Source organism: Urocampus carinirostris, chromosome 1 (assembly GCF_059441175.1).
Source record: "Urocampus carinirostris isolate Australia breed hairy pipefish chromosome 1, RoL_Ucar_1.0, whole genome shotgun sequence".
NCBI classification, from domain to species: Eukaryota; Metazoa; Chordata; class Actinopteri; order Syngnathiformes; family Syngnathidae; genus Urocampus; species Urocampus carinirostris.
Window position 1 is genome coordinate 31,533,551 of NC_142349.1, and position 17,944 is coordinate 31,551,494.

Sequence of the window (17,944 nt, forward strand, 5' to 3'; positions counted from 1 at the left end):
CATTAGTAACACTGGGTAGCATGTGTCAAAAAATATCGACAGTGTAAGAGGGATGATTCATGGAAACGCAACTATGGGCTGTTATTTCGGTAAAATATGGTGAGGATACAATTCAGATACTTTCACTCACATTGCTTAATATGGCTTGGAAGCAGTAAATGGTAATTGATTAGTCTAGAGATTTTAACAAGATTTAGGGTAGATTAAGATAATGGAACAAAGCAGTGAAGTGGAGATTAATCAAAAATAGTTCTTATTTTTGGGACCAACGCTCAGACCAGCATCATGTCAGCATGAGGGTATGTTTGTGTTAGTTCCAGTCTCATAGTGTATTGTCCAATTTTATTGGAGGAGAAAATTACACATTGTTTGAGGACACTTTACTAGGCATTCTACCAAAGAATAATGTTGAGAAGTAGAACTTTTTATTATCATTATTATTATCAAGGAACAATACAGAGACACAGAAAATAACAATAGATGCAATTTTCTATTATGCTCTCTGACAAACATTTCACAACAAATGGAATCATTCATTTTTGCTCTTAAGTTTTATTTTTATACTCTGAAATTCTCTTGATATATTTAGCTTTGGCAATATAGTTTTGTAATTCATGCCGGTAAGGCAGTCAAAATCAGATGTCTACAGAGAACCATTGAAGCGCTAAAATCCACTGAGGTTTTAATAGTCCACAGATACAGTATTTCCTTATCATGACCTATATACAGCAGAACCAGAACACATTTTAGGACCATATACACATTAACAAACTGACAGAGAAGCACTTGAACACTAACAATAGTCACTTAAGATCCAACACAGATGCTGACTGTCTGACACAATGAGTATTTGATTAAAGGAACAAACGTCAGGAGTTCAATAAATTAACAGTTCAGTTTTATGTGCATGACGGCGGTTGAATGTTACAAACCTGAGATAAAGCTAAAAGGGTAGATGTCAAATAATGCGTGCTATTAATCCACATCTTAGAATGTTCCAGTCAGCATCTGAATCCGAGCTTAAGGCGTCAAGGGTCACAACTTTGACCACTGATACAGCACAGGTGGACGCCTATGATAAAAGTAAAAAGTTTTATTGAGGCTGTTTCATATGGAGACAACTGATGGTGCTCCCCAGCCTTGCTATGTGTGTACGGCTGCAACTACAACACACAAACATCTCACGAAAAGTCCAATGGTAAACTTACCCCGAGGGGTTTGTGATTCATCTTTAACCGTTTTGGACGTGAAGACAAATACAACTGAGTCGGCAACATGCGTGCAGACGGACTTTGTATGCATACGTCTTGCACACAAACGCATGTTTACGCACATACACGTACCAAGATACAACTTGTGTTCCTATAGAGAGGCTAATATTGACACTTATCAAAGGGTTGTGCAATAAATTAATAATAATTGAAATGGAGTTTACATTGAGGCAAACTCGTTCACACATTCACACACATACTCTCCCATGCAATAAAAGCAGCTTATGTGCCATGCTGCATTTTGGAACAAATACAACAGCGCATAGGCTGAGCATATTTTCATGTCGAAGCAGCGAGTTCCGGCAGTGGCTGTCAGAGGACAATAAGAGGAAGTGGTTCGGCTGAAGCGTACCTGGACCACAGGCGAGCACGAGCGCACATACACACACGCCACCAGACGAGTACAATACTGTACATAGATATATGGACATGGCTGGAGGTTGCGGGGCAAAGGACACGATTTGCACGAAGAAGAGGGCAGGGCAGCAGAGCCATGGCTAAGAGAGGAAGCAAGGAAGAACGAGAGTGACTCCTTTGGACGATTATGGCGGAACTTGTCTTGTAGGAGATGGTGGTGGTCGTCGACTTGGGTCAGAATTGGAAGTCAAGGATGGACAGAAAAAATACACAGATGAGAGAAAAACAAGGAAATTATTTTCAGTCTAATGTTTTTACAAGTTCCAAAAGTTGTGCATTCATTTTTGATCAATTCTGATTTATTTTAATTGATTGTTGCTTCATGTTTCTTTTTACTGGTTTTAAGAGCTATTGGGCATTTTGTTATCAGAGATAACAATACCTATTAAAGATAACGTCATCAGCTGAGTCAAAGTTTTGGAGCATTCGGCCTTTTTAAACATTTAATTCATCAATAAAACACATTGGATGAGGTGTTTAGCAAGCATGATACGTTTATAAAACACACCATGAGAACATTTAGGGGGGGAAATGTGGGCCTGATAAATTGCATCTTTTGTGTGTGTGTAAAATGCAGTAATGTCAAACATAAGACTATACACCTTTTAGTAAGGTACGTCTTATTGTCGTGAAAATACAGCAATTCGATGGAGGGAAAAAGGTCTTTGGCACTGTAAATTTTAACCAGCATCTTGGAACATCTTGGAAATATTTAATATATGCTTTCTGGAATTCTCCTTAGTTTGATTTACAGTGGTGCAGATGTAAAACAACTACCACTGACTAGAAGGTCTGCTTCTGAGTAGGGCTGGGCGTGTTGACATGTTATGCAGTGTTTGTATTTTCATTACATTGCTGTTTTTATTGTTTGACTCTTTTGTGTTTTGTTCTGAAACAGTTATAATAGAGATACATCTATTTATTGTTTATACCTCGGAAGTTTCCAATGTGGTTATTTAATTTAAAAAAATGAAATATTTTTAGTGCCTTTTCAAGCAAAATTGGTATTTACTTGGATCGGATCGATACCAAAAATCCCTTGATTGCCCACTCCTACTTGTGAGAAAAAATAATTTGTAAATCCTTATAAATACTTTGGATGGATCAAACTTTCAGAGGACCTTTTAAACTGCTTTTTCCCTATTGAGTGGGAGGTCTCATAGCGCTATGTCTGTCATGGGTGCACGTTTCAAAATGCTTCCTGGTGCAGCAGAGCCCAAAACTAAGCATAAAACAAACATTACACAGATTCTTGTAATCACCTGGGAATGCTTGGAGGGGCCCTATTTGGGCGGCTTGGGGCCTGAGGGCTTTCGGCGCTGTTATTGAAGGGTCCCAGGGGACCTGGACGATTTGGTGGCGGTGGGGCTCCTCGAGATGCAGGCCGTTGGCCTCCAGACATCCTCCTTGGGGCGGTGGGACTTGGAGGTGGAGATCTACAACACAGGTTTGGAATGATTCCCGATCCATTGACTTTATTTTGATTGATTGCATTTCAATGAACTACCTGCGGCCTCCGCTTGTTCCCCCAACCCAAGAGTTGTCAACAGGAGGTGGTAGAGGAACAGTGATGGTGGTGGTTGAGATATCGCCAATAATAGCTAAGGCCTCCTTGAGGGCCTGGTGGGTCCTCAGGACCTCATCCCTCCTCTGGGCCTGCTCCTGGGACTCATCCATCAGGGCATTTTGATCACCTGCAGAGTACAGCTGGGCCAACAGTTCTGCGTTGATGAACTCCTTGACCTGGAGCATGGCAGAGAGGAATTGCAGATTGAGCATTAAGATGGAGTGCAAACGCAAATATATTGGTAGTTGTTACCATGCTGCATGACCTTGCCTAGTGTGTACGATTTCAATTTCGGCATAATTGTACCAAAATGTTTCTCCTTTTCAGAATTGAAGCAAAATAATCTTTTTTTTTAATTGCTGGCACTTTATTTATCCTTAATTAATTTATAATGAAATGTTATCACTTTTCTTCGGTAGTCTGGATTAAAAAGCCTGCATTTTGCCTGTTTTTGACAATTTCAACATAAAACATTGAACTGGAATGTTTTTTCTTTAAATTAAATTCTAGGGGTGGTATTCCTTTAGATTTTTTCTTTATTAAAAGAGTGTGGCTTGGAAACAAAAACACAAAAAAAGGAAACACTGGTTTACATTATTGATCATGAGATGCATGATGGTCTTGGGCATTAGATCCCGGATGCACTTGTTCACAATGGCCATGTAGGAGTCGACCAGGTTACGAATAGTTTCCACTTTACGCTCCAGCTGAGGGTCCATGGAGAAGTTATCTGAGGTGGTAGTGGAAGACTCACTTTCAACCTTTGGGAATTCCAGAAAAAAGAATACATTTCATTTTAATACTCAGCAGATGTAAATTGTAAGGGCTTAACCTAGCAAAAAAATTTAATCAAGATGACAACACTTTTTGGAAAGGACTAAAGAAATATGGGCTGACTGTAGTGGTCTTTTCAGGGTAGACCCCGGCACGTAGCAAAGAAGACTTCCAGCTGTCCACATCATCTTGCGAGTCACACGCCAACTCCAGAGTGCGATTGTCCTTGTACACATTCCTGGATGCCAGAGTGGAACGCACAAAAAAGTTCAACTTTTTTGACTCACTAATGTTAAAGAAAATGACTTGTTTGAAGATTTAACTAGTAAAAATGGGAATCAAAGATTTAACATAATGAGATTGCAACTTTTGCCTTAATCAAGGTGGTATGTGTCGTTTGATGTGCCCTTAAAACGTTGAGGGTTAAATACTTTATCTATGAACCCTCCTCTTGTGTTACTTTTCAGGTAACGCTCCCCATGTTAGCCGGTCGGTGGTGAGCCGTGTCTTTCATACATACGTCATTCATTTTTTCTCATCTCTTGGTTACCTGATCAGGCTTCCTAGTCTAAGAAAGTGTATTTTTTTCACCCCATTTTTTTTCATGGGTTATGAGTCTTTTCTCAGCCGGTATTCAGTAGACCTCAATTTCCATCCATCCTTTCATCTATCCATCCATTTTCAGAGCCGTTTATCCTCAATAGGGTCGTGGGGGTGCTGAAGCCCATCGCAGCCATCTTCGAGCAGTGGGCAGGGGACACCCTGAACTGGTTACCAGCCAGTCGCAGGGAACACAGAGACACACAACTCATTTGCTCATTCACACCTAGGGACAACTTGAACCAGCTAATTAACCTGACATGTATGTTTTTGGAATATGGGAGTGAACCGGAGTGCCAGGGGAAACCCACGAAGGCACAGGGAGAACTTGCAAACTTTACACCATGAGGCTGTGGTAGAAATTGAACTCTGAAACCAACCACCCATCTGCTGTGTCCATCCTTTTTTCAATTTTGAGAAATCTTTAAACGAACCTCAAAAGATTCAGATAATCAATAATCAAATGGTTCTTTTCTTATCAGACTATTACTTGTGTTGTATTACAACACATTTAAACATTTGCTAGTTGTTTTTTTTTCTTCGCTTTGATATTATTAACTATAATGATATATATAATGTTACTCGTTCCAAAACAAATAAATAAAAAAATTAGAGAAAGGTCTCTATGTGTAAGAGCTTGCATTGTATGCAAGTATGTGTTAAGATGCATGTGTAGCAAAAATGTGACAAATTTAGTAGGTTTTTTGCAGAGGCATTACTTGCAGCTGATGCTTAATATGTCCAGTCTACTTATTATTTCAGGTTTGGCAGTAGCTAGTGTTTTATCTTTTTTTTCCGGCACGTAGCAAAGAAGACTTCCAGCTGTCCAACCCTCACAATACAAATGTAACAATTTCAATTAGGGCATTTGATAACGTGGAGATCGTTTTGTTTTCACTGGATTTGGTTAAATTAGACGTTCCTGACAAAGTCAAAAAGCTTTGATGCAATAAACAAATGTATGTAGTTTTTGTATGCATTTAAAATCCAAAATTGTTCATTGGCAACCCTAACACAAAAGATGAGTTTATTGTAACAATGTCAGACAGCCTTTATTCTTTATTTCCTATTGCGCCTATTTGCTTTTATCTTACTTTTATCAGAGTTGTTCAGGACGGAACACAATAGGTTGGAGGAAAAGGGGCAAGGAGGAGTGCTGGAAAGTGACATCATGCTTGTCCCTGCAGGGTTTTCTTTTTGTTAGTGTAGCATGACAATGGTGAAAGTAAGAAAAGGCCTGCTTTTAGTAAAGTCCTATCACCAACCAAGACCCCAAGAAGGGTGAAAAAGGAGGAGTTTATTCGAGCTTCTCCAAGCACGTGCTTGCTCATGCTTAATGACCGAGCTAAGAATTTAAATCGGTACGGCTCCTTTAAATAAATTCAAATATCAGCAGTCACTTGATTTATCTCGTTTCCATTTGTATATCTTTGGAACATAAAACATAATCTAAAACATATTTCAAATGCTGTGCATTCCAAATGCCATGTGGTTGATGAAAAAATATTTTACAAATCACCATTGGCTGACCTTGACTCTGTATTAAAAATGCAGAAAATGTGCTTGCTGGACATAAAACTCTTCTCGACATCACGCACTTTCAGGTTGTCCAGTGGGAGCATGTACTTTTTCTCTTTTTCCTGCAAACAAGAGAAACTTCATTTGTTATTGTCTGACTTGTCAGTTGTGCAACTGTGTCTTTTCACAATATAGTCCCGTGCGACATTGGCAGAGGAAGAGGTGAAATCTAGTTTTAAATTGGTGAGTCAAAAGAGAAGAAGGTGACAGGGGTGAGGAGGAATGAGGGAGAAATGTGAGCGGGAGGTAAAATTTGGAGTGAGAGGGGGAAGAAAGACAGGGAGAGGGAAAGAGAGGGAAGGAACGCACATGTGGAAGTCATTAGGGAGCGGGTCAGGACGCAGTCGGCGTTCACGCTGCGTTATACGAAAAGGAGTCGGTAGCTGCAGGCTGAAGAAACTCGGGTGGTCAAGTCAGGGGAAATGCAAATACATGAAAGCTCCTCAGACACAATGTTGATCTTTTAAGGTGTAAGGCTCAGGAGGGGTCAAAGAAACACGGATTGCAGCAGCGCCCTTTGGGGCAGATAGCTTTCATCATCCTTTTTATACATCATCCTCACCGTTTATCTTTGATCAAAAAAAAATATTTTTTACTTTTTATTTAATCTCCCCTTCTCTTTCCACTCAGTAGTTTTTCAATATTTTTTCTTTCCATTCCAGAGGGGCCCACTTCCTGCCTGATTTTTGGGGGGCGGAGAAGGCGGGAGAGAGCCTGAGATTAAATGACAGCCTGGCGTTAAAATACAACATCTGGTAGTGCTTAGCAGCACTCGGAGAACCAGAGGAGGAGGAGGAGTATGTTTGAAGTTAAAGAAATGGCGGGTGAAGGAACGAAGACCGAGTCAAACTCCTTTTTTAAGCTTCGATGAGCATCCTACAAGTAAAGGTAAACTTTTGCATGCTTCATAGGGATGCAAGAAAAGAACGGTGAAGCGCAGGCTCTCTGCAGAACCCTTCTGGTTTGTATTCCCAAGGGGGTCAAGACATTCCATATATGGTCTTACGGGTACCCTCCCTCTTCCTCTTGCTTTCCTCTTACGCACTCACCCCCTCTTTTCCTTAGTATCCCCTCCCAGAACGTGCAGCCAGTCCGTCCCGGTCGTCTGGGCGAATATGCCACGTCAGGACTGGATACCCTTTGAGGCCGGCATTACCACAACGGATCGTGAGGGGATAAAAGGCTCCAGCGAAAAAAATAAACACACCGAGAGATGTGGGACAGGCAACTCTGACGAGCCGGTCGTATTTTTAAAAACTTTCGGTTGGCGGGATCCTCGGAGGCGGGTGCAGACGACACTTCAGAGGCGCCAAATGCCAGGATGGCAGAAAGCAGAAAAAGGCCTGACACTTTGCTCCGTCTTCGTCCACCCAGTGTTCAGACTACCTGTTCATTGTCATACTGGTGTACAGTAGTCTGCACATTGGTTAGACTGGGAATGGACCTTCTTCTGTCAGTCTGTGTGCCTCTTGTTCTGTTTTCCTTTCTGTACTCTTGATACAAACTCATGTACACCTTTACGTGATTGATTTATAGCTCTCAGTAATGCCTGATTGTTTTGGGGGGAATTAAAATAAGTTATGAAAGCTAGACAGCATACTGTTAAGTGATTGTAGTAAAATGTTGATGTTAGAGAATTTTTCAGCATAGACCAAGAAAGTGTGCAGGCTTGTAGCACTGTGAAGATGTGTTTCACAGGAGGGTTGGAAACAATGGTGCCTGTAAAGCATCACTCGCCACAGCAGAGGGGGATCATCAATCAAGTGCAGTTTGAAAATACAGTCAGACTCAAAGGGATTCAGTGGGTGGTCAAAATGGACCTGGGCAATTTTGCTGTCACTTGGCATTCAATTACACCGAGATAAAAAAAATCAAGCGGAGAATCAAAAATAGAGTCACACATGTATTACGATTACGATTATGATAGTACACGAAATAGTTTCAGGTCTTTCCTCCCGGTATCGAATTTATTTTCTTCTTGCAACAGAGTGCTCGGAGATTAAAAACTAAATGTTCCTAAGAAGAATGAAATAAGTGCCAATGGTGACCACAGCAAGCAGCTCTCACATGTGTATGTGGCTGTAGAAAGTTCACAGAGTCTAAAACAGAAATATACAAGGTTGCGCTAGTGAAGTCTATAATTTCCCGCTTTGCCACACTAAGGTATCAAATAACAATCTGAACCCCCAATGCTACGCAGCCTGTGTGCAGTCTGACAGCGAGTGTGATTCATAAACCTTTGGTGTCTTGGAGTGAACATGTGGTTGGGATTGGGAAGAGCCCAAATTTGATAAAATGAAACAAATGCTTGAAGTCCCTTTGGAAATCTATGGAGCAAAGGAAGATGTCATGGAACAAGAAAACATTTCATCATTCCACATGTGAGACCGTTTTATATATATAATGGTGCGCCATATATATATATATATATATATATATATATATATATATATATATATATATATATATATATATATATATATATATATATATATATATATATATATATATATATATATATATATATATATATATATATATGATGACTCATAATAAATGATAATTTTATAGTCTGTGCTGGATTTGAATTTGTGCCTATAAAATATTAAGGAAGTTGCATTGTGGAGGAAAAGAGTCAACTCTGCATGATGATTGAAGATCATCAGTTGTAGTGTGTCCGCCTATCTACACTTGCTGTGCAGAAGATCCTCCAACCTGTACAGCAGGCACAGACAGGCAGATAGGCAACAGCCAGCCAACTGCTGATCACCAATCTTAACAAGCATCTGGCTTCAGTTTAATTGTCACACGTAAATAACAAAAACCATTCTTTAACTCATGTAAGTCACCAAGTGTGCCGTTTTCTCCATAGGCTTTTCATAATCTCCATTGTAACTTATTGTATTTTGAATTAAATGTATAAATATGTCATGGAAGTTTACATTGTGGACCGGGGCAACCAATAAAATGAGTTTACAGAATAGCTGATTAGCCAGTTATTTGGTGTCAAGTGATTGTCATGGTAACGCAATAAATGCCAAATAAATGTTCTTCTACTGACTGGCTCCAGTGATGTCAGCAGAAATCATGTAATTGTGCTATGTTCCTATTCATTGGTTTAAAGAAATAGATGGCTGTTATATGTTGTTCATTTCTTCTTCCTGAAACAATATTACCTGACAATCAAAACATCAAAATGTTTTGAAGTATTAAAGTAAAGGTCAAAAAAATAAAAAAAATAAAAACATGCAAATTCATATTGGAGATTCCATCATATAAAAATGCCTCTTTCTGTCTTGTGGTAAAATGGTAGCCCACCTTACAACCTAACAGTAAATTCATTAATCAAAATGTACATATCACACCGTTGTTCCCTTCCCTAGGGCCAATCATGTCAAAATAATACCCGGATTTTTCACATTGTATCGCCACTTGTACCTGATGCATGCTATCATCTAGAACTGGGGTATTCATACTTTTTCAGCATGAGGGCTTCTTACAAAATAACCAAGTCTGATCCAGCCAGATCAACAAATGAAACTTTAAGAGCAGTCTAGCATTAAATTATCATATTTAATGTGTTTGTTACCTCCTATCTCGATCACAGTAATGTACTACTGTCTGGTCTCTTTCTTAAAACACACCTTATATTATTTATAGCTTATGAATGACCTATACTTCATGTTGACAATATCTGTGTATTGTTTGTTATTGCAACAAATGTTGCAGCCTGGTTATCCTGGAAGACGAATGACCTCATGTGCCTTGTCAAGGTTTCTTCATTTTCCTCATGTTGAGGTTTTTGCGTTTTTTTCTTGCCCTCATGTAGGTTTTAGATCAGGGGATGGTGTAATACTAGTCTGTAGTTTGCAATAATCTGTGTTCTATGCGGCCCTTTGAGACTCCATGTGACTAAGAGCTATACAAATAAATGACATGACTTGACTTAAAAAAACGTTGTTATTAATTGAATGCTCACAACACTTCTCAATGCACGCTGAAATAAATCAAATAGGTGTAATCAAAATAATAAATTCTAATACAATAATCGATTTATAATAAGTGTGAACTCTATAACTCAATTTCAGTCAGTTTTAGTTTCACTTGCTAATGTATTTTGTCAAATGATACTCCTGCAAAAAATAAGAAACACTGTACTGCTGTAGTGCAAATCAATTAATCGGAAATATTAATTACCCTGTACTCAATCCAAGAAAATTACATTTGTGGTTAATAATCAAAATTTTAACTTATACTTATTAAATTAATTATTATTATTTGTAACTTATTGTTATGAAAGTAATTTTGATAAACCCCATTGTCATACATTTTACCTCTGTGATCCACCAGTAGATCGCAATCTACTTAATGAGCACCCCTGATATAGAACATGCTGCAACGGTCTAGATGTTGAGACAGGCAGCTTGTTGTTGCTGTCAACTGGACATTTTGCATGATTTATATTCTTATTTATATTAAATGTTGTCTGTGTATTGTCTGTTGTTGCCATTGCAACACATATTGCAGCCTGGTCATCCTGGAAGGATTATCTCATGTGCGGTCCATTCTCAAGGTTTTTAATGTTCCTTATGTTGAGTTTTGTTTTTAGTTTTTCCTTGCCCTCATGTAGGTTTAAGATCAGGGGGAGTTGTAATGGTGGTGTATGCATCCCTTTGAGACTTTTTGTTATTAAGGGCTATGCAAATAAATATGACTTTACTTGACGTTAATACGTGATAAAATATGTCAGCAGAAGAACTCACCTCATCATCTTTGAACCAGGAGAGGCTCTCAGCAGTAAGAACAAACCAGTACTCCTTAGCTCCCCCTTTCATGATGCTGATGTTGTTAATGGTCAGCCAGCCTTTGCGAATGACCTGGGGAGGACAAAAAAGTCAAACTTTGCAGAAGGACATCATGTCTGTATAATATCGATGAAAGGATTAAAAAGAGTGATGAAGGACACAAGTTGTGTTAATTTGCGTGAAACGTATACAGTCAATAGTTTTGTTTATGTCCGTGCTTCAATGCCCCGCCATTCATGTAGTGGGGTTTACTAAAAGACAAAAACGGTGTTCGCTCATTATTAGTTGGTCATTGAGTTAAGTGCGTCAAACGTACAATGAACGAAGAAGTGTGTGCATTGTGTTAGTTATTGTTACCCCACAAGCCCTGCAGGCGAGTGCTTATTAGGTTGGATTAATGTATATTTTGCACTGCCTCGCTAAGACACAGTGAGCTGCTGCTGACATTGGCACAAATCAAAAGAGTTCCAAGTTCTAAGGGCATATGTCTTGGGACACACTTGAAATTTGTGTCATTAATGTATCCATTGCTTTCTTTTGAATCTCCCATCTTTAGGTTAGTAAGATGGATATACCAAAGCAGAGTTTACTCTCTTCGAAATAACTGGACTACAAGAAGGCCTTTCTTGTTTAATTGTTGTTTTTTCAAATTATTGTTTTGCATTATCATTTTATAAAGTGCAAAAAATGTGGATAATTATCTCACTAAGATTCGACTGAACATTTTTGCAACTATACTATACATACAAAAGTGCAAAACTCTTGCACAGTTCTTTTGCACTTGCTTTGGGGAACCCCAAGAACTGAAGAGTCAACATGACAAAGATATGGACATTATCACAACATTACTCTTATTATTTCAATTACAACATCATTTGGTTAGTAGGAAATGCTGACAAAAAGGAGCTGGGCCCCTGTAATGAGTCTGTAATCCACAGAAATATTTGTCACTCTCTTCACTACTGGCAGTCATTGACCTTTCTTTGAGTTACTGTCCTTCAGAGCTTGAAATATGTTCACTTCTATTTAGGCTTGGCTTTACCGATGGGGATGGATAAGCAATACAAAACAAAAACAATATAACGTGAATAATAAAAGCACAGCATGTCCCAATACATGTGTCCATATTGTAAGTTTATGTATGACAGAGTACTAAGACAGATGTCATTCATTTCTTTAAATCTGACCAATTTATGGATATTTGTACTCCATTCTTAAATGTCGCCTTGTAGTCTGTGGGCTTTGGTGAGTGACGATATTACACGATAAACGTTTGTTTGGTAATGTCTTACAATCAAGCCTGATGCAGGAGGAGAGAAGGCCTGCAACAAGGAGGAACGTGGAGCTTTAAGAATAGAATAGAATAGAATAGAATAGAATAGAATAGAATAGAATAGAATAGAATAGAATAGAATAGAATAGAATAGAATAGAATAGGCTTTTATACACACAGCAAAAGGCTATAGTCTCACTTTTAATCTGTCACTACAGATTCTGTGACAAGAGTTTTTAAGGTGTTAAGTCAAGTCCCCATGAAACCAGCAGTAGCAGAAAGCGTCATACTTATTGCAGGTATAAATGAGAATGCAAACCAGAACCTACAAAGAGCAATACTCACCAACAGACACCCATAAGAGGGCAGCTGACATTCTCACTAAGGGGTGGGGGATGAAATGCAAAGTTGCACCTTGATGACACAGGAGGGGTTCAAACAAAGGGAAAGGTCTCAACAACAACATGGTGGTGGCAAAAAGAAAATCCGGTGCGATAAGGCCAAATGAAACATAGCCAGCCACCATTCTCCCTTTTACAAACATGATGCAATAAGGAAAAAATAACAAGCAAATCTAAAATTATGTATAAAAGCTTATACATTATGTAGAAAGCAAAAACATTGGTTGTCTTTTCTGCATTTTTCTGCTGTCTGGCACTTCATGTAGGGAAAATCTCTCACCTGATTTGTTGCTGAACTCTGACTCTTGTTTGTCTGACTGCTTCTTTGCTGAGCACTAAAAGGAATGGAGGAAACAATAAACACAGAATTCCAAAGATTTTCACTTAATGTGTAAAGGTTCACAAAGTGAAGATTTACTTTGCGAAGCCAATGAAGTCCTCATGGTTAGTATTAATGTAAGAGAGCTGAATGTCGATCAACAGCAAAACCTGAAAACAAATGATACCCAAAAAACATGATTGTCTTTTTTTTTGCTGAATAACAAGACGTATGCTTTGGACAAGAAACTGTCCAACAGAGGTTTGACGACAAAACTATTTAGTTTAGAAATCCATACGATAGCCTTCTTCTATATGAACTAAACCATCGTTTCTAAAACAATAAACAACAGTAGTAACATTTTCAAATTAATACTGAGGTTTTTGGACAATCTATTTTGTCATCACTTTCACAAAACAGCTAGTGACGTTAGCAGGCTTCTAATTCGGGACCTCATTCTCTCGAGATTGTTTTTGCCTCCAACTTAGGTAGGCCTCTGATTTTATTAATAAAGTGAAGCGTGATAACATGTCAACTCTATGTATTATAGGGTGCAAAATTAGCACGAGTGGCAGGCCGTATTTGGTTCAAATCAGAAAAAAACTATTGATTTTATTTGTCATATACCAATACACTCTCGAAACCGATTTCTCGGAAATACACAAAGGAAAAATATAACGTGGGCATTTTAAAAAATATTTATGCATTATTTTCCACATTCCATTCAGGCAAACATAAAAACATGACCCAATAATGAAAATAAGTCTTTTTAGAAGAGAAGGGGCAATATGTATTTATGAATTAACGAACATGCAGACATTTTCAGGTGCATATATTTCTTTTTTGTTGTTGTCTTTATATAAACTTTTTAAACACATTCATTATGAAATGTTTAGAATTAAAACTCAAAAAAACAATACAGCTACATAGTTTTGTTTTAATATAAAATATGATATCTTTATAAAATAATAAAATAAAAACATTGTGTAAACAGCAAGTTAAGAAAAATGTAGCCAACTATTTGAATGTTGGGAACAGTGGAAACAAGAGTGGTACCAAATCAACTTATTTTCATTGGTAGTCCTAAAAACAAATATACTATTTAACTGTATTGGACATTGCATGTTGGCAGTAAGGAACCGAACAAATCCACTGTACATGTTACCTGGTCCTTAGCTCGACTTTCTCTGTCTCGGATATGCGAAGTCACAATTCTCTCTGTTTCTTCACGCAGCATAGGGAAACATTCCAGCTGTAAACACACCATACATTTCATTACTTCTAAAATAACACAAAAATATTACAACTCTAAGGTTATTTTAGTCCTGTTTGGGGTCAAATTAAGTTGGGAACGACTGAACACATTGGATTCATTTTTCTTTTAAGCATACAGTACATGCCAATTTTTGACATTTAAAAACAATAGGAGATATTTAATGTCCAAAATACACTTTGTCTCCGGAATATTAAAACAATAAAAAACTACATGAGCGAGTTTCAAACCAGGAGTGGCAAACTTTTACCAAAACAGACAATTTATGCAGTTATTGACACAGTTTATTCACAAACAAAGACTTAGTCTCACTTCAAAATAAAGATCCTGTAAACATAAACCAGTCCCAAGATTTTTCTTTGTTTTGTTTGAATTCTAAAAGAGTGAATTTATGCTTGTCATCGCATTTTTGTTAGTGTAGCATGAAAAGGGTAAGAGTAAGAAAAGGCCTGTGTCAAATACAGTCCGACTGCCAACTCAAACCTCAAAAAAGATGAAAAGAGAAGCGTTTATTCGAGCGTGTTAAGAAATGAATTATCTAGCACACGCAACATAAGGAGCTTAACAAAAGCTGCGATGATGATACAGGCAAGAAGATAGCATCAGTGAGTAGTTCCAAATTCAGTACAGCACCAATAAAGGGTTAAAAGCGGTAGTCTAACTAACCCGAAAAACGGTAGTGTTGGCAGATATTCTTTAAGTGCAAATATTATTGACAAATTGCATTTGTGCCAGAATCACCTTATTGGAACACTGGCGAACGGTGTTGATGAGTTCCTGGATAACCATATCCACACACTTGACACAGGGTTCCTTCAACTTGATGACCTGTTTCTTCACAATAGCTTCAAATGCCATGTCCGGAGTGAAGAGCCCGGTCCTGTCAGTCCAAAGAAGATGGAATTCAAGTTGTTCTACAATATTGTTAGCCTGGGATTAACACATTTTCATTTTTAAATGCTAGAGCTCAAATGTTACCATTTATTTTAGGATCTTTTTTGTTTAATGAAGACAATAATAACAATAACAAAAATAGGAAAGAACAACACTGTTATTTCTATTTTTTGTGAAAAATGCTGTACGTTAATTTATTTTAAAAAATACAGTTTTCTATTCTTTTATTTTGGAAAATAAATATTCGTAGAATAAATCATAAAATGGGAAATATTTCAATTGGATATACTTATTTTACTGGGAAAATGTAAAATGTTAGTAAATTAGTCAAAACAATAATTCATTTTTACTTATCTTTTTCCGATGTTGTATTTGAAAATGTCTGTTACTTTGCCTGTTCATTGTGAAAATAGAGTTACAATCCTATGCCTGTTTAATAAACCGGTCTATAAATGTAGAGTATATTGTATGATTAGTTAGTTCACACTTATGCAGTATATGATTTCCGAAATGTGAATTATTGTAACTGAATCTTAGTTAGAAAAAAATCTGGTTGAATTAGGGTTGACTTTAAAATATGAGTACCGGTGGTAAAAAGAGACAGTATGAAAGATTGAATGATTAGAAAACAAAGTAACACAAAATATTTTCAGGTATATGCCTTGCTGAAGCGATGTATTGGGTTTTTTATTCAAATCACTCTTCAGATATGTTTTGTGAGCAGTTAAGTGCTACAACTCAAAAGTTTAATATGTATGTACAAAATGTAGGTATGTACAAAAATCATTGGGCCAATGGTTATGAAACTAATAACGGTCAAATATGAGGTCACTTATCGTGTCGTTGGAAAAAAATAGCATAATTAGTCAATTAGAACCATGCTTTACAACTAGTTGACTCTGGGTTTCTTGGATGAATCAATATGTGAACATATCTGAATTGATCATAAACGTCTAATTTTTTTTTTTATCAGAATATGTCAAATAATAAAAATGGACTGTTATACATAAGGTGGAACTATTCTGTTTAAGATGATTTAAGCGGGTATGAGTGATTTTGCAGGCCTATGTGCACAAATGGCTTCTAATTCAAATAAAAATGACAAACATAAAAAAGCAAGCTGTTGCACTCAAAAACAGTAGAAAGCAGAGGTGTTCGAGTGAAGGGCATGACCGTATTTGCTAGCTACCATTTATGAACCAGAAACGTAGCATCATCTGAAAGCATGAGCTCAGGTTGGTGAAATCTATAAACATGGAGGAATAAAAATGGCAAGGACTCTCAAGCTTCTGTCCAAAGAGGAGTTGACGTCATTGAAGGTTAAATGTTGATCAGGACGTTGGGAGATAAGGATAAAGAGTGTTTCTATTAGCATATCCCATGTTAAAAATGGGTTGACTGTTAAACGTTTTAAATAGCACATGTTCTAAAGCAGGTCTGCAGGCTGAGACCTGGCCAGTTGGATACTTTAATCTGGCCCGCCATAAATTTCTAATTATGCAAAAAAAGAGCGAGTTTCTAGGTAATTTTGATCAAAAGGTAGTTTTTTTTAACATAAAACAATCTAAATGCTTCCTCTTGCCGCTACAGGGCACTAAACGATATACTCTAAGCTTTAACAGGCCCAACCTAATAGTTTAATCTGATATAGTCTAATCTTTTTGCCCATGCACTTTTTAAACTTTGGTTTTGTATTTCTTTTTAATCTAGAATGACAATTAGGGAAAAAATATGTTTTCTTTTATAGCTCCCACTTGAGTTTGTATAGCATGGTGAGTTGGTTTTGTCGCAAAACTGCATTGACTCAATTGATAAAATAAACAAGTTGACACATTCAAAGCCAAACGTGAGAAACTTTTTTTTCCCATTGTTTGTCAATAATTATTGTATTCTTAGAAAATATTCCTTGTCATCTAGTATTATAACATGTAAAGTGGGCTACTAAAGCTGGCTGACTGATGAAGCATAATATTGAAAAACTGCAGTAAGCTAACGTTTTAAATTCACATTATTTTAATGTTCCGGCCTGCCCGAGAACAGAAAGTCTGGATCCGGCCCCAGAGGCTAATTGAGTTTGACATCCGTGTTTTAAAGATTGAGAATATTTTTGGGACCCTATTTACCTTTTACTGTTACTGAAGAAGTTCTGTGTGCAATGACAAGTGTTTGCAAATTTAGACTCGTCAGTCAGGTAATTGCAACCGTGTGGGACAAAAAGACGTTCGACAAAGAAAAACCAAGATGGCCATTCATTTGATCTCATCCAAAACGATCTATTCCGTGACAATGCATCACATTGGGAAAATCAACAATCTTGCATTGCGGAAGAAAAACATCCTTTGCAACAAGCTTAATAGGGAAAAAAATTCACAGAACAGTGAAGTGGATTCATTTGAGTTCCAAGGAGCATGATTATTGGTGATACAATTTTTGTAAATTAAAAGAATAAAATCTGGTTTTGGATTGCTTACTCTAGACCGCTTGGCTGTCTAACCTGAGATTTCAACTTCAGACGTTTATGTCTGCAATAGCCTTCAACAAACGTAAAAAAAATACTCTTAAGTTCCTCTGGATGGAGAAGGATGTCCGCACAATACGGGTGGGCGATATTGGGATTTTTGGTATTGATCCGATACAAGTAACTACAGGGTATGATCATTGGATAATTGACCCTATCTCCCCTAAATACAGCCTAAAACTGTCTATTTTGTTATCAAATAAAACTTTAACAGGGTGAAAAAAATAAATATCGATGTATATATTCCAACTGAT

General features: G+C 37.4%; 1 protein-coding gene across 1 annotated transcript in view; it reads right to left on the reverse strand.

The window, feature by feature from the left end:
- Positions 1-403: 403 nt before the first annotated feature.
- The window catches only part of dnm3b (dynamin 3b), a 34,512-nt gene continuing 16,971 nt past the window's right edge, over positions 404-17,944 (reverse strand). Inside the window, exons 11-21 of the mRNA XM_088334940.1 lie at positions 15,020-15,158; positions 14,171-14,257; positions 13,105-13,175; positions 12,967-13,021; positions 10,971-11,084; positions 6,160-6,269; positions 4,153-4,267; positions 3,849-4,016; positions 3,196-3,431; positions 2,951-3,124; positions 404-1,856 (exon numbers count right to left, since the gene is read on the reverse strand). Of these exons, the coding sequence (XP_088191066.1) occupies positions 1,814-1,856; positions 2,951-3,124; positions 3,196-3,431; positions 3,849-4,016; positions 4,153-4,267; positions 6,160-6,269; positions 10,971-11,084; positions 12,967-13,021; positions 13,105-13,175; positions 14,171-14,257; positions 15,020-15,158 (1,312 nt within the window). The 3' untranslated portion in view covers positions 404-1,813. The remainder of the gene's footprint in view (positions 1,857-2,950; positions 3,125-3,195; positions 3,432-3,848; positions 4,017-4,152; positions 4,268-6,159; positions 6,270-10,970; positions 11,085-12,966; positions 13,022-13,104; positions 13,176-14,170; positions 14,258-15,019; positions 15,159-17,944) is intronic.